The sequence below is a fragment of the Zea mays genome, chromosome 1 (genome assembly GCF_902167145.1).
Source record: "Zea mays cultivar B73 chromosome 1, Zm-B73-REFERENCE-NAM-5.0, whole genome shotgun sequence".
NCBI lineage: Eukaryota > Viridiplantae > Streptophyta > Magnoliopsida > Poales > Poaceae > Zea > Zea mays.
The window spans coordinates 16880594-16905750 of NC_050096.1; the positions used below are offsets into that span (position 1 = coordinate 16880594).

General features: G+C 46.6%; 1 protein-coding gene across 1 annotated transcript; it reads left to right on the forward strand.

Moving 5' to 3' along the window:
• The first annotated feature begins 14244 nt into the window (after positions 1-14244).
• LOC103631791 (uncharacterized) lies at positions 14245-16295 on the forward strand. The gene is made up of 5 exons (XM_008653317.2): positions 14245-14898; positions 14988-15072; positions 15184-15506; positions 15604-15757; positions 15853-16295. Exons 1-5 carry the CDS (start codon positions 14893-14895, stop codon positions 15870-15872), a joined length of 588 nt encoding a protein of 195 aa, XP_008651539.2. The 5' UTR covers positions 14245-14892; the 3' UTR covers positions 15873-16295.
• The last annotated feature ends 8862 nt before the right edge of the window (positions 16296-25157 follow it).

The following is a 25157-nucleotide window of genomic DNA, read 5'->3' on the forward strand; positions in this document are numbered from 1 at the left end:
GAAATTGAGAAATGTGAAAAATTATCTAGTGAGATAAGCACTTGCCATGAGACAATAGACAACCTTAGAAATGAAAATGCTAATTTGTTAGCTAAGGTTGATTCTCATGTTTGTATTGTTTCAACTTCCAATCCTAGAGATGATAATGTTGATTTGCTTGCTAGGATTGAAGAATTGAACATTTCTCTTGCTAGCCTTAGAAATGAAAATGCTAATTTGTTAGCTAAGGTTGATTCTCATGTTTGTATTGTTTCAACTTCCAACCCTAGAGATGATAATGTTGATTTGCTTGCTAGGATTGAAGAATTGAACATTTCTCTTGCTAGCCTTAGAAATGAAAATGAAAAATTGCTTGCTAAGGCTAAAGATCTTGATGTTTGCAATGCTACAATTTCCAACCTTAGAACTAAGAATGATATGTTACATGTTAAGGTTGTTGAATTAAAATCTTGCAAACCATCTCCATCTATAGTTGAGCATCTATCTATTTGTACTAGATGTAGAGATGTTGATATTAATGCTATTCATGATCACATGTCTTTAATTAAACAACAAAATGATAATATAGCAAAATTAGATGCTAAAATTGCCGAGCATAACTTAGAGAATGAAAAATTTAAATTTGCTAGAAGTATGCTCTATAGTGGTAGACGCCCTGGCATCAAGGATGACATTGGCTTCCAAAGGGGAGACAATGTCAAACCTAATGCCCCTCCTAAAAGATTGTCTAATTTTGTTAAGGGCAAGGCTCCCATGCCTCAGGATAACGAGGGTTATATTTTATACCCTGCCGGTTATCCCGAGAGCAAAATTAGGAGAATTCATTCTAGGAAGTCTCACTCTGGCCCTAATCATGCTTTTATGTATAAGGGTGAGACATCTAGTTCTAGGCAACCAACCCGTGCTAAGTTGCCTAAGAAGAGAACTCCTAATGCATCAAATGATCATGACATTTCATTCAAAACTTTTGATGCATCTTATGTTTTGACTAGCAAATCCGGCAAGATAGTTGCCAAGTTTGTTGGGGGCAAACACAAGGGTTCCAAGACTTGTGTTTGGGTACCCAAAGTTCTTGTTTATAATGCCAAAGGTCCCAAAACCGTTTGGGTACCTAAAGTCAAGAACTAAACTTGTTTTGTAGGTTTATGCATCCGGGGGCTCAAGTTGGATCATCGATAGCGGGTGCACAAACCATATGACAGGGGAGAAGAAGATGTTCTCCTCCTACGAGAAAAATCAAGATCCCCAACGAGCTATCACATTCGGGGATGGAAATCAAGGTTTGGTCAAAGGTCTTGGTAAAATAGCTATATCTCCTGACCATTCTATTTCCAATGTTTTTCTTGTTGATTCATTAGATTACAATTTGCTTTCCGTATCACAATTATGCAAAATGGGCTACAACTGTCTCTTTACTGATATAGGTGTCACTGTCTTTAGAAGAAGTGAGAACACGCCGGGCGAAGTCGGAGGGGTACTAGCTCGGATAGCTGATGGACTTCCTCGGACTCCCGACGCCGAGGGATACCGACGCCTGTTCACCCAGGCAGCCAACCATCTTCTACCGCTTGCTCACCCGCCGAACGATCTACGACACGCCATCAACAGTCGCCGAGACGCGCGAAGCTCCATCAATGCTTCGCGCGAACGGCGGCATGAGAACGAGATTCGCCGTCGGGAGGAGTACGACCAGGATCATGGCATCTCGACTCAGAGCCAGGCCACCAGAACTGAGTCGGCAACGGCCTCAACTGGCGGTACCACCCAAGGACGGTCGAGGAACCACCATCACAACTCCTCTCCCCGGGACAGACATCGTCCCCGACGACAGGAGGACACGTGCGGAGTGTCCGCTCTTACTCCGCGCCTAACATTTAAGGGAGTGTTAGAGGGTTAGCTATACTTGGTAGATTTTGATAAAGCTGAACTCGACACTTGCTTAATTGCTAAGACTAACATGGGCTGGCTCTGGCATCGCCGACTAGCACATGTTGGGATGAAGAATCTTCACAAGCTTCTAAAGGGAGAACACATTTTAGGACTAACAAATGTTCATTTTGAGAAAGACAGGGTTTGTAGCGCATGCCAAGCAGGAAAACAAGTTGGTGCTCATCATCCACACAAGAACACCATGACGACTGACAGACCGCTTGAGCTCCTCCACATGGATCTATTCGGCCCGATTGCTTACATAAGCATCGGAGGGAGTAAGTACTGTCTAGTGATTGTGGATGATTATTCTCGCTTCACTTAGGTGTTCTTTTTGCAGGAAAAATCTCAAACCCAAGAAACCTTAAAGGGATTCTTGAGACGAGCTCAAAACGAGTTCGGATTAAGAATCAAGAAAATTAGAAGCGACAACGGGACAGAGTTCAAGAACTCACAAATTGAAGGCTTCCTTGAGGAGGAGGGCATCAAGCATGAGTTCTCTTCTCCCTACACGCCACAACAAAATGGTGTAGTGGAGAGGAAGAATCGAACTCTATTGGACATGGCTAGAACCATGCTTGATGAGTACAAGACTTCGGATCGGTTTTTGGGCGGAGGCGGTCAACACCGCTTGCTACACCATCAACCGGTTGTATCTACACCGAATCCTCAAGAAGACATCTTATGAGCTCCTAACCGGTAAAAAGCCCAACATTTCATATTTTAGAGTCTTTGGTAGCAAATGCTTTATTCTTGTTAAAAGAGGTAGAAAATCTAAATTTGCTCCTAAGACTGTAGAAGACTTTTTACTAGGATATGATTCAAACACAAGGGCATATAGAGTCTTTAACAAGTCCACTGGACAAGTTGAAGTTTCTTGTGACGTTGTGTTTGATGAGACTAACGGCTCTCAAGTAGAGCAAGTTGATCTTGATGAGACAGGTAATCAAGAGGCTCCATGCATCGCGCTAAGGAACATGTCCATTGGGGATGTGTGTCCTAAGGAATCCGAAGTGCCTCCAAATGTACAAGATCAACCGTCCTCCTCCACGCAAGCATCTCCACCAACTCAAAATGAGGATGAAGCTCAAGTTGATGAAGTAGAAGATCAAACAAATGAGCCACCTCAAGATGACGACAATGATCAAGGGGGAGATGCAAATGATCAAGACAAAGAGGATGAAGAGCAAAGGCCGCCACACCCAAGAGTCCACCAAGCAATCCAACGAGATCACCCCGTCGACACCATCCTCGGCGACATTCATAAGGGGGTAACTACTAGATCTCGTGTTGCACATTTTTGTGAGCATTACTCTTTTGTTTCCTCTATTGAGCCACACAGGGTAGAGGAAGCACTCCAAGATTCGGATTGGGTGGTGGCAATGCAAGAGGAGCTCAACAACTTTACTAGAAATGAGGTATGGCATTTAGTTCCACGTCCTAACCAAAATGTTGTAGGAACCAAATGGGTCTTTCGCAACAAGCAAGATGAGCATGGTGTGGTGACAAGGAACAAAGCTCGACTTGTGGCCAAGGGATACTCCCAAGTCGAAGGTTTGGATTTCGGTGAAACCTATGCACCCGTAGCTAGGCTTGAGTCAATTCGCATATTATTGGCCTATGCTACTTACCATGGCTTTAAGCTTTATCAAATGGACGTGAAAAGTGCCTTCCTCAATGGACCAATCAAGGAAGAGGTCTATGTTGAGCAACCTCCCGGCTTTGAAGACAGTGAGTACCCTAACCATGTCTATAAGCTCTCTAAGGCGCTTTATGGGCTCAAGCAAGCCCCAAGAGCATGGTATGAATGCCTTAGAGATTTCCTTATTGCTAATGGCTTCAAAGTCGGAAAGGCCGATCCTACTTTATTCACTAAAACTCTTGAAAATGACTTGTTCGTATGCCAAATTTATGTTGATGATATTATATTTGGGTCTACTAACAAGTCTACATGTGAAGAATTTAGTTGGATCGTGACACAGAAGTTCGAGATGTCTATGATGGGGGAGTTGAAGTACTTCTTGGGACTTCAAGTGAAGCAACTCCAAGAGGGCACCTTCATTAGCCAAACAAAGTATACTCAAGACATTCTAAACAAGTTTGGGATGAAGCATGCCAAGCCCATCAAGACACCCATGGGAACTAATGGACATCTCGACCTCGACACGGGAGGTAAGTCCGTGGATCAAAAGGTATACCGGTCGATGATAGGCTCTTTACTCTATTTATGTGCATCTCGACCGGATATTATGCTTTCCGTATGCATGTGTGCAAGATTCCAAGCCGACCCTAAGGAAGCTCACCTTACAGCCGTAAAACGAATCTTGAGATATTTGGCTTATACTCCTAAGTTTGGACTTTGGTATCCTAGGGGATCCACTTTTGATTTGATTGGTTATTCGGATGCCGATTGGGCGGGGTGCAAAATCAATAGGAAGAGCACATCGGGGACTTGCCAGTTCTTGGGAAGATCCTTGGTGTCTTGGGCTTCAAAGAAGCAAAATTCGGTCGCTCTTTCCACCGCCGAAGCCGAGTACATTGCCGCAGGCCACTGTTGCGCGCAATTGCTTTGGATGAGGCAAACCCTGCGGGACTACGGTTATAAATTAACCAAAGTCCCTTTGCTATGTGATAATGAGAGTGCAATCAAGATGGTGGATAATCCCGTCGAGCATAGCCGCACTAAACACATAGCCATTCGGTATCATTTTCTTAGGGATCACCAACAAAAGGGAGATATCGAGATTTCTTACATTAACACTAAAAATCAATTAGCCAATATCTTTACCAAGCCTCTTGATGAACAAACTTTCAACAAACTTAGGCATGAGCTAAATATTCTTGATTCTAGGAACTTCTTTTGTTAAATTGCACACATAGCTCATTTATATACCTTTGATCATGTCTCCTTCATATGCTATGACTAATGTGTTTTTCAAGTCTATTTCAAACCAAGTCATAGGTGTATTGAAAGGAAATTAGAGTCTTCGGCGAAGACAAAGGCTTCCACTCCGTAACTCATCCTTCGCCGTCGCTCCGTGCCACTCTCCATCTTTGGGGGAGAGAGCAAAAGGACTTCGTCTTTGGTATAATCTTAACTCATTTACTTATGACCAAAGGGGAAAAAAGTACTTCGAGGGCTCTAATGATTCCGTTTTTGGCGATTCATGCCAAAGGGGGAGAGAGTAAAGAGCCCAAAGCAAAAGGACCGCACCACCACCAATTTCAAAAACTTAATTTTTCAAAGAGTATTTCCAATTGATATCCTATTGTGTTCAAAATAGGGAAATAGTAGTATTTCAAAAATGGTTTGTCAAAACCCTCTTGAACACTAAGAGGTGGATCTCATTTAGGGGGAGTTTTGTTTAAGTCAAAGGAAAAGCATTTGAAACAAGGGGAGAAAATTTCAAATCTTGAAAATGCTTTGCAAAATCTTATTCATTTACCTTTGACTACTAGCAAAAGAACTTTGAAAAGGATTTACAAAAGAATTTGCAAAAACAAAACATGTGGTGCAAGCGTGGTCCAAAATATTAAGAATAAAAGAAACGATCCATGCATATCTTGTAAGTATTAATATTGGCTCAATTCCAAGCAACCTTTGCACTTACATTATGCAAACTAGTTCAATTATGCACTTCTATATTTGCTTTGGTTTGTGTTGGCATCAATCACCAAAAAGGGGGAGATTGAAAGGGAATTAGGCTTACACCTAGTTCCTAAATAATTTTGGTGGTTGAATTGCCCAACACAACTAATTGGACTAACTAGTTTGCTCTAGTGTATAAGTTATACAGGTGTAAAAGGTTCACACTTAGCCAATAAAAAGATCAAATATTGGATTCAACAAATGAGCAAAGGGACAACCGAAGGCACCTCTGGACTGGGGCACCGGACTGTCCGGTGCACCACCGGACAGTGTCCGGTGCACCAGAGGACTCCAACTTAAACTTGCCACCTTCGGGAATTTCTAGAGGCACTCCGCTATAATTCACCGAACTGTCTGGTGTACACCGGACAATGTCCGGTGCTCCAAGGAAGAGCGGCCTCCGGAACTCGCCTGCCTCGGGAAAACGCAGCGGCTGCTCCGCTATAATTCACCGGACTGTCCGGTGAACCAGCAGAGCAACGGCTACTTCGCGCCAACGGTCACCTACAGGCGCATTCAATGCGCGCCAGAAGCGCGCAGAAGTCAGGCACGCCCATACTGGCGCACCGGACATTGAACAGTACATGTCCGGTGTGCACCGCACATCCAGGCGGGCCCAGAAGACAGAAGCTCCAACGGTCGGAATCCATCGGCTTTGGTGACGTGGCTGGCGCATCGGACATGTCCGGTGTGCACCGGACTGTCCGGTGTGCACCGGACTGTCCGGTGCACCATACGACAGACAGCCTCCACCAACGGTCATGTTTGGTGGTTGGGGCTATAAATACCCCAACCACCCCACCATTCATTGCATCCAAGTTTTCCAGCTTCCAACCACTATACAAGAGCTAGCATTCATTGCAAAGCACACCAAAGAGATCAAATCCTCTCCCAACTCCACACAAAGCTTTAGTGACTAGAGAGAGTGATTTGTAGTGTTCATTTGAGCTCTTGCGCTTGGATCGCCTTCTTCTTTCTTGATTCTTTCTTGTGATCAAACACTCACTTGTAATTGAGGCAAGAGACACCAATTGTGTGGTGGTCCTTGCGGGAAGTTTGATTCCCAAGTGATTTGAGAAGAGAAGCTCACTCGGTCCGAGGGACCGTTTGAGAGAGGGAAGGGTTAAAAGAGACCCGGCCTTTATGGCCTCCTCAACGGGGAGTAGGTTGCGAGAACCGAACCTCGGTAAAACAAATCCGCGTGTCACACTCTTTATTTGCTTGCGATTTGTTTTGCACCCTCTCTCGCGGACTCGTTTTTATTTCTAACACTAACCCGACTTGTAGTTGTGTTTATATTTGTAAATTTCAGTTTCGCCCTATTCACCCCCCCTCTAGGCGACTATCAGTGAACCTTTAACACCTGTGTAACTTATACACTAGAGCAAACTAGTTAGTCCAATTATTTGTGTTGGTCAATTCAACCACCAAAATTATTTAGGAACTAGGTGTAAGCCTAATTCCCTTTTAATCTCCCCCTTTTTGGTGATTGATGCCAACACAAACCAAAGCAAATATAGAAGTGTATAATTGAACTAGTTTGCATAATGTAAGTGCAAAGGTTGCTTGGAATTGAGCCAATACTTATAAGTTATGCATGGATCGTTTCTTTATTTTTAACATTTTGAACCATGCTTGCACCACATGTTTTGTTTTTGCAAACTTTTTGTAAATTCTTTTTCAAAGTTCTTTTGCAAAAGGTCAAAGGTAAATGAATAAGATTTTGCAAAGCATTTTTCAAGATTTGAAATTTTCTCCCCCTGTTTCAAATGCTTTTCCTTTGACTAAACAAAACTCCCCCTAAATGAGATCCTCCTCTTAGTGTTCAAGAGGGTTTTGATACATCATTTTTGAAATAATACTTTCTCCCCCTTTTGAACATAATAAGATACCAATTGAAAATACTCTTTGAAAAACTAAAATTTTTAAAATTGGTGGTGGTGCGGTCCTTTTGCTTTAGGCTCATACTTTCTCCCCTTTGGCATTAATCGCCAAAAACGGAATCATTAGAGCCCTTGAATTACTCTTTCCCCCTTTGGTAATAAACAAATGAGTGAAGATCATACCAAAGACGGAGTCCTTTTGCTTGGTGCTCATGCTTTCTCCCCCAGAAATGGAGAGTTGCTTGGAGTGACGGCGAAGGATGAGTTACGGAGTGGAAGCCTTTGTCTTTGCCGAGGACTCCAATTCCCTTTCAAGATACCTATGACTTGGTTTGAAATGGACTTGAAAAACACATTAGTCATAGCATATGAAAGAGACATGATCAAAGGTATAAAAATGAGCTATGTGTGCAAGTTAGCAAAATAAATTGCGTGAATCAAGAATATTGAGCTCATGCCTAAGTTTGTTAAAAGTTTGTTCATCAAGAGGCTTGGTAAAGATATCGGCTAATTGATCTTTAGTATTAATGTAAGAAATCTCGATATCTCCCTTTTGTTGGTGATCCCTAAGAAAATGATACCGAATGGCTATGTGTTTAGTGCGGCTATGCTCGACGGGATTATCCGCCATCTTGATTGCACTCTCATTATCACATAGCAAAGGAACTTTGGTTAATTTGTAACCGTAGTCCCGCAGGGTTTGCCTCATCCAAAGCAATTGCGCGCAATAATGGCCTGCGACAATGTACTCGGCTTCGGCGGTGGAAAGAGCAACCGAATTTTGCTTCTTTGAAGCCCAAGACACCAAGGATCTTCCCAAGAACTGGCAAGTCCCCGATGTGCTCTTTCTATTAATCTTACACCCCGCCCAATCGGCATCCGAATAACCAATCAAATCAAATGTGGATCCCCGAGGGTACCAAAGCCCAAACTTAGGAGTATAAGCCAAATATCTCAAGATTCGTTTTACGGCCGTAAGGTGAGCTTCCTTAGGGTCGGCTTGGAATCTTGCACACATGCATACGAAAAGCATAATATCCGGTCGAGATGCACATAAATAGAGTAAAGAACCTATCATCGACCGATATACCTTTTGATCCACGGATTTACCTCCCGTATCGAGGTCGAGATGCCCATTAGTTCCCATGGGTGTCTTGATGGGCTTGGCATCCTTCATCCCAAACTTGTTTAGAATGTCTTGAGTATACTTCGTTTGGCTAATGAAGGTGCCCTCTTGGAGTTGCTTCACTTGAAATCCCAAGAAGTACTTCAACTCCCCCATCATAGACATCTCGAACTTTTGTGTCATGATCCTACTAAATTCTTCACATGTAGACTCGTTAGTAGACCCAAATATAATATCATCAACATAAATTTGGCATACAAACAAGTCATTTTCAATAGTTTTAGTGAATAGAGTAGGATCGGCCTTTCCGACTTTGAATTCATTAGTGATGAGAAAATCCCTAAGGCATTCATACCATGCTCTTGGGGCTTGCTTGAGCCCATAAAGCGCCTTAGAGAGTTTATAGACATGGTTAGGGTACTCACTATCTTCAAAGCTGGGAGGTTGCTCAACATAGACCTCTTCCTTGATTGGTCCATTGAGGAAGACACTCTTCACGTCCATTTGGTAAAGCTTGAAGCCATGGTAAGTAGCATAGGATAATAATATGCGAATTGACTCAAGCCTCTCTACGGGTGCATAGGTTTCACCGAAATCCAAACCTTCGACTTGGGAGTATCCCTTGGCCACAAGTCGAGCTTTGTTCCTTGTCACCACACCATGCTCATCTTGCTTGTTGCGGAAGACCCATTTGGTTCCTACAACATTTTGATTGGGACGTGGAACTAAATGCCATACCTCATTTCTAGTGAAGTTGTTGAGCTCCTCTTGCATCGCCACCACCCAATCCGAATCTTGGAGTGCTTCCTCTACCCTGTGTGGCTCAATAGAGGAAACAAAAGAGTAATGCTCACAAAAATGTGCAACACGAGATCTAGTAGTTACCCCCTTATGAATGTCGCCGAGGATGGTGTCGACGGGGTGATCTCGTTGGATTGCTTGGTGGACTCTTGGGTGTGGCGGTCTTTGTTCTTCATCCTCCTTGTCTTGATCATTTGCATCTCCCCCTTGATCATTGCCATCATCTTGAGGTGGCTCTTTTGCTTGATCTTCTACTTCATCAACTTGAGCTTCATCCTCATTTTGAGTTGGTGGAGATGCTTGCGTGGAGGAGGACGGTTGATCTTGTGCATTTGGAGGCTCTTCGGATTCCTTAGGACACACATCCCCAATGGACATGTTCCTTAGCGCGATGCAAAGAGCCTCTTCAATACCTATCTCATCAAGATCAACTTGCTCTACTTGAGAGCCGTTAGTCTCATCAAACACAACGTCACAAGAAACTTCAACTTGTCCAGTGGACTTGTTAAAGACTCTATATGCCCTTGTGTTTGAATCATATCCTAGTAAAAAGCCTTCTACAGTCTTAGGAGCAAATTTAGATTTTCTACCTCGTTTAACAAGAATAAAACATTTGCTACCAAAGACTCTAAAATATGAAATATTGGGCTTTTTACCGATTAAGAGTTCATAAGACGTCTTCTTGAGGATTCGGTGCAGATATAACCGGTTGATGGCGTAGCAGGCGGTGTTAACCGCCTCGGCCCAAAACCGATCCGAAGTCTTGTACTCATCAAGCATGGTCCTTGCCATGTCCAATAGAGTTCGATTCTTCCTCTCCACTACACCATTTTGTTGTGGCGTGTAGGGAGAAGAGAACTCATGCTTGATGCCCTCCTCCTCAAGGAAGCCTTCAATTTGAGAGTTTTTAAACTCCGTCCCGTTGTCGCTTCTTATTTTCTTGATCCTTAAGCCGATCTCATTTTGAGCCCGTCTCAAGAATCCCTTTAAGGTCTCTTGGGTTTGAGATTTTTCCTGCAAAAAGAATACCCAAGTGAAGCGAGAATAATCATCCATAATAACTAGACAGTACTTACTCCCGCCGATGCTTATGTAAGCAATCGGGCCGAATAGATCCATGTGTAGGAGCTCCAGTGGCCTGTCGGTCATCATGATATTCTTGTGTGGATGATGGGCTCCAACTTGCTTTCCTGCCTGGCATGCGCTACAAACCCTGTCTTTCTCAAAATGAACATTGGTTAATCCTAAAATGTGTTCTCCCTTTAGAAGCTTATGAAGATTCTTCATCCCAACATGTGCTAGTCGGCGATGCCAGAGCCAGCCCATGTTAGTCTTAGCAATTAAGCATGTATCGAGTTTAGCTCTATCAAAATCTACCAAGTATAGCTGACCCTCTAGCACACCCTTAAATGTCATTGAATTATCACTTCTTCTAAAGACAGTGACACCTACATCAGTAAAAAGACAGTTGTAGCCCATTTTGCATAATTGAGATACGGAAAGCAAATTGTAATCTAATGAATCAACAAGAAAAACATTGGAAATGGAATGGTCAGGTGATATAGCTATTTTACCCAAACCTTTGACCAAACCTTGATTTCCATCCCCGAATGTGATAGCTCGTTGGGGATCTTGGTTTTTCTCGTAGGAGGAGAACATCTTCTTCTCCCCTGTCATATGGTTTGTGCACCCGCTGTCGAGTATCCAACTTGAGCCCCCGGATGCATAAACCTACAAAACAAGTTTAGTTCTTGACTTTAGGTACCCAAACGGTTTTGGGTCCTTTGGCATTAGAAACAAGAACTTTGGGTACCCAAACACAAGTTTTGGAGCTCTTGTGTTTGCCCCCAACATACTTGGCAACGACCTTGCCGGATTTGTTAGTCAAAACATAAGATGCATCAAAAGTTTTAAATGAAAAGCTATGATCATTTGATGCATTAGGAGTTCTCTTCTTAGGCAAATTAGCACGGGTTGGTTGCCTAGAGCTAGATGTCTCACCCTTATACATAAAAGCATGGTTAGGGCCAGAATGAGACTTCCTAAAATGAATTCTCTTAATTTTATCCTCGGGATAACCAGCAGGGTATAAAATGTAACCCTCGTTATCCTGAGGCATGGGAGCCTTGCCCTTAACAAAGTTGGACAATTTCTTAGGAGGGGCACTAAGTTTGACATTGCCTCCCTGTTGGAAGCCAATGCCATCCTTGATGCCAGTGCGTCTCCCACTGTAGAGCATACTTCTAGCAAATTTAAAATTTTCATTTTCTAAGTTATGCTCGGCAATTTTAGCATCTAATTTTGCTATATGATCATTTTGTTGTTTAATTAAAGCCATGTGATCATGAATAGCATTAACATCAACATCTCTACATCTAGTACAAATAGAAGTGTGCTCAATAGTAGATGTAGAGGGTTTGCAAGATTTTAATTCTACAACCTTAGCATGCAATATGTCATTCTTAGCTCTAAGGTCGGAAATAGTAGTATTGCAAACATCAAAATCTTTAGCCCTAGCAATCAATTTCTCATTTTCAAACCTAAGGCTAGCAAGTGAAATGTTCAATTCTTCAATTCTAGCAAGTAAATCATCATTATCATCTCTAGAATTTGAAATTGAAACATTACAAACATGAGAATCAACCTTAGCTAATAAATTAGCTTTTTCATTTCTAAGGTTGTCTATTGTCTCATGGCAAGTGCTTAGCTCACTAGATAATTTTTCACATTTCTCAATTTCTAGAGCATAAGCATTTTTAACCTTAACATGTTTCTTATTTTCCTTAATTAGGAAATCCTCTTGAGAATCCAAAAGGTCATCCTTTTCATGAATAGCACTAATTAATTCATTTATTTTTTTCCTTTTGTTCCATGTTAAGGTTGGCAAAAAGGGTACGCAAGTTATCTTCCTCATCACTAGCATTATCATCACTAGAGGACTCATATCTAGTGGAGGATTTAGATTTAACCTTCTTCTTTTTGCCGTCCTTTGCCATGAGGCACTTGTGGCCGACGTTGGGGAAGAGGAGTCCCTTCGTGACGGCGATGTTGGCGGTGTCCTCGTCGTCGGAGGAGTCGGTGGAGCTCTCGTCGGAGTCCCACTCGCGGCACACGTGGGCATCGCCGCCCCTCTTCTTGTGGTACCTCTTCTTTTCTCTCCTCTTGCCCTTCTTGTCGTTATCCCTGTCACTATCACTTGATAATGGACATTTAGCAATAAAGTGACTGGGCTTACCACACTTGTAGCAAACCTTCTTGGAACGGGATTTGTAATCCTTCCCCTTCCGTTGCTTGAGGATTTGGTGAAAGCTTTTGATGATTAAAGCCATCTTCTCGTTGTCGAGCTTGGACACTTGGACCTCGACGCAGGAGGTAAGTCCATAGATCAAAAGGTATATCGTTCTATGATATGATCCTTGGTTTATCTTTGTGCAAATAGACCAGATACTATGCTTTATATATGCATGTGTGCCAGATTTCAATTCGACCCTAAGGAATGTCATCTTGTGGCCGTGAAGCGAATTCTTCGATATTTAGTTATACGCCTCACTTCGAGCTCTATTATCCTAAGGGGTCTACCTTTGACTTGATTGGATATTCAAACTCCGACTATGTTGGGTGCAAGGTTGATATGAAGAGCATATCAGGGATTTGTTAGTTTTTGGGAACGTCACTAGTGTCTTGGAGCTCAAAGGAACAAACATATGTTGCCCTATCCACCATCGAGGCCCCAGTATGTTGCCGCAGGTCAGTGTTGCGTGCACCTACTTTGGATGAGGCAAACCCTCTGGGACTTTAACTACAATCTGAGCAAAGTCCCACTTCTATATGATAATGAGAGTGCAATCCACTTGGCGAATAATCCCATTGAACACAGCCGCACTAAGCACATAGACATCTGACATCACTTTCTAAGAGACCACCAACAAAGGGGAGATATCAATGTTTGTCATGTTAGCATCGATCACCAGCTAGCCAATATCTTCACTAAGGCTTTAGATGAGAAAAGGTTTTGTAAGCTGCGTAGTGAGCTAAATGTCTTAGATTGGCGAAACATGGATTGATCTATAGCATACATGTGCTTTTATGCCTTTGATCATGATATTTCAGCTTAATTGTCTTTATTGCTTATTTGGTGCTCAAGTTGTAGAATTCATCCCCGGACCTCATAAGTCCTTGTGCAAATGATGCAATGAGAGCCAAGTTAGATTACAGCTACATATACGATTATATCATGTCACCAAGATTGAAAAATATCCATCGATATTAATATCATACCCGATGTCTTTGTATTAAAGAACGTTCATAGAAATTTTATAAGATGATCCAATGTGTGAAGCAAGTTTTTATTATTTTAGTTAATAGTATTTTTGAACCTTTCAACATATATGTTTATAATTATATATATATATATATGCATATATAGATATTATATATATGGATTAAAAGGGTCTACTTATATACTTATAAGTTTTCGCCCAGGTCCTGAAATGTCAGGAATGGCCCTGGGCGGGACTGGTCTGAGTGAAGCTTAACCCTAGATGACAAATAGCACAATATTGTTATGGGTTGTTCGCTTCGGATTAAAGCCAATTGTTTGGACTGCTGCGGCTGTAATCCATAGAGACAAAACGTTGTAGAAGTAGTAGAAACCGGTACATATTAAAGCCAAGTTCGTAGTGTGGAGTTTGAATATGAGGATAAAAATAGAGATAAAAATGAGGATGGATAAGCTGTTGGAGATAGCCTAAATACTCGACAAGGTCTGCGTACATTGTCCAGTTTGAGGCTGAGGGGCATATGAAATTGAAAAGCCAAACAACCAATGCAATATGGAAAACAAAGGCACCCAACAAACGCAGATTCTTCATCTGATAAGAATAATGTTACAAAATAGAATTTGGACGGCAGCAAGGCTGCAATTGAGACAACATACTACCTATTTGTGGAATGCTCTTCCTCTAAGCAGGTTTGGAGAGAGCTCCAGTGAGTCATCGGTAACACAAAACATGTCTGCACCGAGCTTCAGAGATCTGTGGCCAGGTTTGTCACACGCCGTTGTTCCTTGCGCGCTCCCAAACGCACGCGGTCTACCTTTCTTTGCTCGACTCTCGGCGCATCTGCTGCCCCTCCATTTTTGTAGCTACGCCACGTTTCCTCTAAAACGGTAAAGATCTTCCTCGATGCAAGATTTTTTTTTGGTTTGCTTCCAATGAAGGAAAAGTCGGGAATGTGTGCGGATGATCCTGTAAAATTGCACCCTGTTTGCTGGACACAGCACTGGCCATGAGCTTCTTCTGCTGAGGTGTACGCCGGTGCAGTCCTCAACCGGACTTTCTTGACTTGTGGCCACAAGGCCAAAGCTTGCATTGTACCCCTATATCTATATATAGATTTGCATCGTCCATGCGTTTGCTATCGAGCCCAGCCATTCACCTCATCACCTACATTTGTCCGAGCTTCTTACAGGGGAGAAGTCGAGAAGAGAGCACTAGCTAGTAACCATGGGGGTACGTAGGCGTTGTCCGTTTCATCTGAAACTTGCTATGGCTGAACGACCCTGTAGGTGTTCAACTCTTGCTTGTTGCGGTGGATGCAGGTTCTCAACTGGATGCAGACCAAGCTCCATGGATCACATCGCAGCAGGAGGAGGCCTGCAGAATTCAGCGCAAGCACAGCTCGGCGTAAGTGACAGAGGATGTGATGGCAGTAGCGGAGATAAATATTCCCGTTTTCCTGGAACGCACTCGTTCATTCATGTGTCTGTGTAATAGCTTACACTCCCCATGTTGCAGCTGCTGACGCCTCCGGTGGAGTTCCTCAGACAGAAAACAACCTCGACGACGGCTGGACCACGGCGATGCTGTCGATTGGGACGTTCGGCATGGGGGAAGGGAACACAACGAAGAGCTGTGGGCATCTGGACGAGCTCAGCAGGCTGCAGGAGGAGCTCAAATCGCTCGCCACAGCCAATGAACTGGGCAGGGTAAATCACCTGCAGCTGGAGCGGCTCCTAAGCTCTTCTTCCACCTCTAGGACACTTGCAACAAGAGCCTTCGGAGGTTTCGGGCCCAGGCCAAGCTTGAGGGAAACTGTACCCGAAATGAGATTTGACGAGGTGCTATATATAGTTCAGGTTGCACTCAGGTTTCAGAACCGAATCGGTTCAGAATTCAGAGTTAATCACGCATGGCTTTCTTGTTCCTGTTTGACAGATTGTCTGGGGTTTGCTGCTCAAGAAGGCGCACCCTGAAAACCCAGCGTTCTCTGATACTGCAGCAAGGGATGATCAGGTGGTCCGGATGGCTCCGAAAGGCAAGGTACAGGCCGATGACAAAGGCGGCAAATGGATCAGAACAGATTCACAGTGTAAGTTCATTTGAGGTACAAGAGTATATTTATAGCAGTGTGTGCATCTGCATAAGATATGGCCATGTATCTGACATACCTTTTAAACTCAACAGACATCGTGTTGGAGATCTGAACTTCCAGGATGGGAGCAAAAAAAAGGAGATAACCGATTCCTTGTACAATTTTGTTTGGTACACGCCTGTCTGCATATGATCTTATCGATGGCCTTCGAAACCAGGGAAAACAATATGGTTTTCTATGTTTTCCTTGTCATGTAACAGACTAAAGATATTCGGTATTCCAATACTGCAATGCAGACCATATTATCAAACAAAGTGCTGGCCTACAGTGGCATACATCCTGAAACAACTTAGACATGTGCTCAGCAGAGTACGTTTCCCAGTCTAAAAAGGAAGAGCTTCGTAGCTATAAAATTGCTCAAGTTTTGCCGAGTGGCGCATATGGCAGCAACTAGCAGCTGATTTTAGTAGCAGCTGGTGAAAACAAACGGTACCCTTTAATGTACATCTGGTATCTAGTACACACCTATCTCTGATTCTCTGGAGTACGACAATTTTGTTTGATACTCCTTCCGTCTCAAAATATTAGTCATTCACTAGTACAGAGAAGATCTATACTGGCGGTCGTAAATCCATTTTTAGTATCGTTTATCGTAACCGCCAGTGCTAGGGGTTAGTAAAAATCATTATTTTTACAGGCGGGTAACTGAAGACCGCCAGTGAAAATCGATTTTCACTGGCGGTCGACGTAATAAAACCGCCAGTGAAAATCGATTTTCACTGGCGGTCGACGTAATAAAACCGCCAGTGCAAATCGTTTCCAGGAAACATAAAACAGATTTTAAAAATAGTAAAAAAAATTTATTTGTATTAGGACCACCCCACCCCTTAAATTTTAAAAAAAATTAAAAATAGTAAAAATATGTGCAAGTCGCGGCATTTTTCGTGCAAAATTCGCGCGCTACGCGATTGTTAGTAATCGAACCGTCGACCTCACCCTCGCGTGTATCCTCCACTACCACTCCGTCTATGACATGCTTTGTATTTAGTTTGTAGTTGTTTTCTCCACATATTACAACCATTTGAGTGTAAATTGCTTATTTGAGACCCTAAACGAATTCAAATAAAAACGTTGTCAACTACAAAGATAAATAACTTTTGAAGTTCTACAACTTTTATTTTGACACTTTTTTCATCCGAGGTAGTTTGCAAAATTTGAATTTTAAATTTGACATACTTAGATTCAATTTTTGAGAACTGAAATGAGTTCAAATAAAAAAGTTGTCAACTACAAAGTTTCATAACTTTTAGAGATCTACAACTTTTATTTTGGTGGTTTTGTCATACGAGGTCGTTTGAAAAACTCGAAAAATTAAGGATAAAAATGATTTCTAGTGGCGGTTCCTTAAGAAAACCGCCACTAGAAATCGTATTTCTACTGGCGGTTTCTTAAGAAAACCGCCAGTAAAAATCCATGATTTGTAGTGGCGGTTTTCTTAAGGAACCGCCAGTAGAAATACGATTTCTAGTGGCGGTTTTCTTAAGGAACCGCCACTAGAAATAGCACAGTCGGTGGATAACCGGATCCGTCTGTAAAAATAAATCGTCCCGCAGGTGTTGAGCCTTTTTCTACTAGTGATTTTAGCATTTGAACAGATTCATACAATACTTAATGTATGTGTTATATATATAATTGAGGTAATGTAAGCCCTGGACTTCGATTAGTAGGGAAAGTTCCAGCCAGGACACGGATAAGCCACCACCCGCGTGATTGCGTCATCATTTATGCTGTTATAACCGAGTTATAAAATTTGTATATAACATGCAACGAATCTGGGAAGACAGTTCACCTATGCATGCGTCAGCAATTATACCGGCATAAACAGATTGAATAATGTGCATAAACCATGCAAAAAGAATCTGCTGACGCGCAAATCACGTGGGACGACTTTACAAGTTTATCCAGTGTTTACGACTACATAAGAACATGAAACATAACATCATAAATCATGCATCGAGACGTCAGACCATTTATGCTATTGTATATACATGACCAGTGCGTGCGTAGATTTGGGTTGGTTTGAGATTAGGAAAGCAGTGCTGTAAAATCACGATAAATGTGGGACAGTTACCGCTTTATTCTCAACGTTACGGTTTGAGGAGCATTAAAATAAGGAAGGAAATATTCTTTTGATACTTTGGCGTAACTTTGTAGTGGTCTTTCCTGTACGATAGAAGGACCACATTCTTGTGCTCTTGGCGGTGGTTAATGACGGCGGGAGGACATAGATCAACCAGGTACGTCTACTGGCATGGACATCGTAGCTCTACCTGACGATGTGATCGGAGACGCAGACGGTGTAGCTGTTACTCCACCGGCGACGTTGAGGGCACCTGGAAATATTGATGACAACACAAGATCGGCAGAGATGGTAGGAGCAGATCGACACATCCCCATGAGACAATATTGGGGCGCATGATCAGGACACACCTCACATTCTGCAAAGCCATGTAAGTTCCGATAAGATCATAATATCAGTTAGGTACATACTTTTGTAGTGTTGTAGTAGCACCACAGTAAATTTGGGGCATCATTGATTCATAAATGTTAAATTTCTGTGCACAGCCAGACAATATGATATAAGATTGATACCTAAAGTTGGCATGACATTTTGAAATGTGGACGAGGCGTATAATTTTTATTGTCGATATGCATATGAGGTTAGATTTCCGTTGAAGAAATATAGGGATCAGAAGAATTGTAAATGGTAGAATTGTTCAATGGAAGGAAAGAATGCTCAAAGGGGAGTTGAAAATCCAAGGATGTGTAATACATGTTCCAAACGAACACAGTGCAAGGCTGGGATGAAACTTAAAAAAATTACAATGATGCTAAAGAGAATGTTATTTCTGTACGGATTGATCTGGTTAACTTTGAGTGTAATCATGAATTCTTAAAGAATGATACAAAAAAAGGGCAATTGCAATGCAAACTCATGATCGTGGTTATATGGAGTGTTGGAACTTGCTCTCAGCAGCAAGGAGGCCAACAAGGATGAACAGTGGTGACAACAGGGATACGTGCTCGGGGGCAAATAGCTCTGTTAATGTCTAGCCTCTCACGGGCACTGTGTGGGGGTATTTATAGGTATCTGAGTGCCCAGCGCCTCGTGTTAAGGACGCATGTGCCCTCGGACACCTAGTTTATCCCCAGAATATTCCCATAAAGCAGGGTTACAAGCTGTACTTACAAGAATGCCTTTACAAACTAGGCCCGTAACACAACGGCGGTCACGCGGGGCCCGTTACAATGGGCCAGATCACACGTGGGCCTCAGAGCAGGACGAGGCCGTGCCGCGGGGAGACGTCACCGCAGGCCTTCGTCTGGTGCTGAATGAAGCGAAGGGTGTCCCTGCCCGTTTTGTCTTCGTCAAACCAGCGACTGCAGCGAAAGGCGACGAGCGAAGGGTGGCGTCTCTGCCTTCGCCCCAACATTTGCCCTCCGAGGGACCAGTTCGACAAAGTCACCTGGTGCCGAAGACGTCGCTAGATGGCGGAGACGCTGCCCTCGCTCGAAGTGGTTCCGCGGGGGTTTTTGATGTGACCGTTGATGGACGGCGTACTGTTGGATTGCGGGTTTCCCGAAGCGTCGCGCCCTGTCGGATTGCGGGTTTCCCGAAGAGCCGCGCCCTGCCTATAAAAAGGGGGTGGGGGTCAGCGCTGTTTGAACTTTGCCTTCCGCGCTCCGTAAAAACCCTAGCCTCCCGCCGTCTTGCTGCTCTTCTTCTTCCGCTGCTCCTTTTGCTCGCCGGAGTGCTGGCTCGCGTGAAGCAAACCGCCCGCCACCGCCGACGGTACGTAGCAATGCCGTCCTCTTCTTCTTCCTCCGACACCACGCCGCCGGCCGCCGCCTCGTCTGAGGAGACGTTGAGTAGCGTGATGGTGGAGGAGTTGCGCGCCGGCGACTCTGTTGATTTTGGTGTGTCACGGATGACGTCAGCCCGCGTTGAAGATATGCAGCGGTTGGGCTACTTTGGCGGCGGAGTTGCTCGTGCTCCGGGGACGGAGGAAGTCCCCGAGCCGGAGGGTGAGTTGGTCGTTTTCGAGGCGTTCTTCGCCGCCGGTCTCCGCTTGCCTGCGCACCGGTTTGTCGGCGAAGTCCTGCGTAGATTCAATGTTCAGATACATCAGCTGACACCGAATGCCATGGTGGCGCTGGCGAAGTATGTCTGGGCGACGACTTCGTATGGCGGGCAGCCGTCTGTTGAAGTTTTTGCGAAGAATTATTGTTTGCAGTGGCAGAAGAGGATGGTTGGGGACGGAGTTGCCCAGTTCGGGTCATGCACATTCACGCCGAAGACCGGCAAGACCACAATGCCAGTAGTGGAGTTGGTTCCGTGCGCCCGCAACAAGTGGGGCAATTGGAATGAATTTTGGTTTTATGTTGCGGAGGGTACTGTCGAAGGCCATAAAGGTCTCCCTGTGTCTGAGATGTGCTCTCATTATTACTCTGCGTATCCGCCTTTTGAAGTGGCAGAGGAAGATGCAGACGAAGGGGCCCTTCGGTGCGCCGCCGGCCAGAGCAGTGGGCGTGATTTAGTTGAAGAGTTTGTGGCGTATGGGGTGTGGCCCTTGGCGCATGGTTGGGTGCTGGGCGAAGTGTGCCCTCGCCAGATGCCTTTTCACGGAGGAAGGGTTGTGCGAAGCCCTGCCTTCGCACTGAATCTGCGGAACCGCGACCCGGCTGCTTTTGTGCGTGACGCGGAGGACGGGGCCGTGCGGCTCGTGGGGCGTTACGTGCCGAGGACGGAAGGCCAGCGCAGCTTTGATATCCGCGGGTCAAATGACCGTCTGAACAGGGTCTTCGAATTAAATCAATTGCCGTACGATGGATATCCTGGTCAAGACGAAGCCGACCGCCGCGGGAAGAAACCGGCGGTGGAGACAGGAGACGACCCTGCGCCGGCGGCCGCCCCTCCCTCGAAAAAGAGAAAATTAGGTACTGCGATGGGAGGGATTGGGGTGTCTGATAGTTTTGCTAGAGATTTAATGAGGACGTGTGCGGCCCCGGGGGAAAGGATGTCTTCGCCCGAGCTCCAGGAGTCTTCGGCTCGGATGCTGAGGGTTACCGGGGGTTGCTGGCCTAGAAATGTTCCTATCCCCTGCGCGGCTGAGGAGGACTGTTTTACATCTCGCATGGTTCATCAGTGGAGAGTTTTTCCTTACGGGCGAAATATCGGTGCTGTTGTGTGGGCAGTGATGGACAAGGATCGCCAAGGGGCGGCGCAGAAACGCCAGGCGACTGTCAGGATTCACGAAGCTCGGCCGAAAAGGCAGTGGGGAAATGCGAAGGCTGCGGCCTCCGGCGGAGGCAAGCCGCCGCTGGCGGCGAAGGCGGGCGCCTCTGTGCCTAGCAAGGCGCCGGAGGCAACGGCGGGCGCCGGAGGCTCCAAGTCAGCGAAGGTGGTGCCCCCGGCCAGCGGAGTGGCGGAGGCTTCGAAGGCGGCCCGAGCGCTGCCGCTGGCGGGCAAACGTGTTGCCGACTTCGACACCGACATTACTGTGGATGACTATCTTGGTGGTAAGTCGCTGGCCTATTATTGTTATTGTTATTATTTTTTTTTTCTTTTTTTTAATTCGAAGATGCGTTGTAGGGTCGGACGAGGGCCAGCTTGCTATGGTTGCGCCTGGCGCGGAGATCGCGACGGCGGCCATAGTGCCGAAGGCGAGGGGCGAGGCCCTTGACGCCGGAGGCGAGGTGTCGGCCCTCGCCGTGGTCAGGGGCGAGGCGGGCGCAGCGACCCGCCGGCTGAAGGGAGTGACGGAGGCGCTGAGTCAGGCGACGGAGGCGCTGAGTCAGGTCCGTTGAGCTATACTCTCTCCCCCACCTCTTTTGGGGTAACGGCCTTACGTACTGCGTCGCGGCCCTGCAGGTGGCTGACTTCGCCAGCTGTACTGCGTCGGGGGCCCTCACGGCGGCTGTGTCTGCCGAAGTCGAGAGACTTCGGACACAACATGCTGACGCTGTCCGTGAGAAGTCGGCCTCCGACAGCAAGTGCCGTAAGCTGACGGACAGGGTGGCCGCCCTGGAGAGGGAGAAGGCTGACCTCCGGCGCCAACTGGCGGCGGAGAGGAGGGAAGCTAACGAGGCCGTCGCCAAGGGGCAGGCTGCGCAGGCGGAGGCCAAGCTGGCGCGGGCGGAGGGCAATCTTGCCAAGGAGCTCGCCGGACATCTGCAAGAGCGGCTCACCGCCCTGGAGAGCTGCGCTAAGGAGGCCGAGGCCGCAGTGCATGCGGAGGCCGAACGGACGCGCACGCAGCTTATGGATACATATCGTGAGCTGGGTGCGCGGACCGGCGACTTCGAAGTGCCGGACCGAGAGCCCGGCCTTCGCTGTCTGCAGTGGGTGCAGGAGGAGCTGCTGGAACTTCCAGCCGTCGTGGGGGGGTTGATGTCGTACGCCTCCCTGGTCACCTGCGAGGGGGCGATGAACGCGCTCTCTCGCGAAGGGTGCCGGCACTTCGAGGCCTTCGACCAGGCGGATGAAGATTTTGATCGAGATATCTATAAGGTCGAAGACCCCGTAGTGAAGGAATCCGCCGGGGCCCTCTATGACCGGATGTGGGGTCTGTACGGTCGTGAGGTGGTCAGGGAGCGGGCCGAGGCTGCGAGGGCTCAGGTAACGTCGTTTGTTTGGCGTTTGCTGTATGCGGGCTGTGCGTGTGTTCGCTGAATTTTTGTGTGTGTTGTCTTAGGCGGAGCGTGGCGAGCGGGTGGACGACTTCGGGGCACTGAACAGCGCGCTGCCTGGCCCGGAGCCGACCCCTGCGGAGGCCGCGACTGGAGTCGCCCTGGAAACAACCCTGGAGACTGCGGAAGACGCGCCGGGCGTCCCCACCTCTGCCATGGCCGGCGAAGGCCTGCCCCCAAAGGTGGCCGAAGGCGCGCCTGACGCCCCCGCAGCTGCTGCGCCGAGCGCTGAAGATTCCGCGGCGGAGGCGGCGGAAACTGCGGCGGAGGCCGCGGCGGAGCCTACGGTGGAGCCAACGGCGGAGGCTTCCGCAGCGCCAGGGCCTTCGCAGGTGGCGTAGTGGGTGTTTAGGGTTGGGGAATTTTTGGATGTTGTGCTGAATTCTGGTTGCTGCGCAGGTTCAAGAATTTGGGCCTGCGCACGCAACCGCTACTACTGAGTTTTTGGCGGCTTCGACCGCGGAAGGTGGGAATGAATATGGTGGGCCTGTATCTGAGTTTTTTGATTTTACTGACTCTGGGAGCTCGGTTGAGTGGACTGAGGAGTCGTCGGAGGAGGACTTGGATTATTTTGCGGCCTTGGACGTGGCTGCGGCGGAGGCGTCGCCCCATGCCGCGGACGCGCCGGACGTGCCAGGCCCTAGCACCGGGCGCCGCCGACGAAGGGCGGTTGCAAAACGTAGGGTTAGCGCGGAGGAGGGGGCTCGGCTTCGTGTGAGTAAGGTTGGTCGGCAGGAACTGTTGTCTTTGCCGGCCGCCGCGAGCACAGGGGAAGGGGAACTGCGAAGTCTTTTTGCGGGTGAGGAGCTTAGGATAATGTTATTTAATTATAGGGAGATGGGGATTATTCCTAAGGTGGAGCCGATGTAGGGTGTGGTGCCCTCGCTTGTATATGTGTAAAGGGTTGTAAGATGAAGTTGTGTGCCCTCGCGTGCCTGTGCCTGCGAGGGCGCTGTGTACTTTGTGTGGCATGGTTGGCTATGCTGTGCTGGTGTGATTATAGTCGGTCTTAGCGCGGATGGTTTGATGCTGTCGCTTCTGCTTTTGTTGTACTAGCTTGACCGCGCCCTGAGGCGGCTTCTGCGCGGAGTCTTTGTGAGAGACATCGGAATTTCTCGCACTTGTTGTGCTAAGTCCGGCTGCACCCTTAGGCGACTTCTGCGCGGATGGTCTTCGCGATAGACGTCGGAATTTTTCGCACTTGTTGTGCTAAGTCCGGCTGCACCCTTAGGCGACTTCTGCGCGGATGGTCTTCGCGATAGACGTCGGAATTTTTCGCACTTGTTGTGCTAAGTCCGGCTGCACCCTTAGGCGACTTCTGCGCGGATAGTCTTCGCGATAGACATCGGAATTTTTCGCACTTGTTGTGCTAAGTCCGGCTGCACCCTTAGGCGACTTCTGCGCGGATGGTCTTCGCGATAGACATCGGAATTTTTCGCACTTGTTGTGCTAAGTCCGGCTGCACCCTTAGGCGACTTCTGCGCGGATGGTCTTCGCGATAGACATCGGAATTTTTCGCACTTGTTGTGCTGAGTCCGGCTGCACCCTTAGGCGACTTCTGCGCGGATAGTCTTCGCGATAGACATCGGAATTTTTCGCACTTGTTGTGCTAAGTCCGGCTGCACCCTTAGGCGACTTCTGCGCGGATTTGTCGCACGCGAGGGTGGCTAGCGCTTAGCCTCGCGGTGACTTCGAATTGGTCGAATGCCGAAGACCGGTGTCGCGGTCTTTTTTCGACACATGTTTTTGCGGGGGATTTTTCTCACATATATTACATGGCTCCACCTCGTTAAAAACCTCACCCCCCGGGAGGAAAAGAGTGCGGGCCGGTACAAGAGTGTTTGCGGTGAATTACAAGGGCGAAATCAGCCCTAAGTGGATCAAACAAAAAATTTGCGAAGGTTGTCGATGTTCCAGGAGTGCTCCAGGTCCTCGCCATTTGGCGTTGTGAGCCTGTAGGCGCTGGGGGAAGCTTTTGTTTTGACTATGAAGGGGCCCTCCCACTTGGGCTCCAACTTGCCCTTGGACTCCGTCCGAGCTGTTCGGATGAGTACGAGGTCCCCCTCGCTGAACTCCCTCGGGATGACTGCGTGGTCGCGCCATGCTTTGGTCTGGGCTTGGTATTTGTTTAGGGCCTGTAGGGCGAAGACTCGGTCTCCGTCAATGAGATCTTTTGAGGTTGGCTCGTCCACGTCAGGGACGACTGACGGAACTGTACACGGGGACCCATGCTTTATTTCTTGCGGGGTCATTGCCTCCGATCCGTATAGAAGGCGGAACGGAGTGAACCCGGTCGCCCTGCACTCAGTTGTGTTTAGCGCCCAGACTGCCTCCGGTAACAAATCGGTCCATCTGCCTTTTTTTCATCGAGGAGCATCTTCTTGACAGCTGTGAAGATTTTCCCATTGGCACGCTCCATGACCCCGTTGGACTGCGGATGATAGACTGAAGCGAAGGCAAGCTTGGTGCCGATGGAGAAACATAAATCCTTGAAATCTTGGTTGTCAAACTGCTTGTCGTTGTCAACTGTTAGCTCGGACGGTACTCCGAAGCGGCAAACAATGTTCTGCCAAAAGAATTTTTGGGCAGTCTTTGATGTGATTGTGGAAACAGCCCTCGCTTCAATCCATTTGGTGAAGTATTCGAC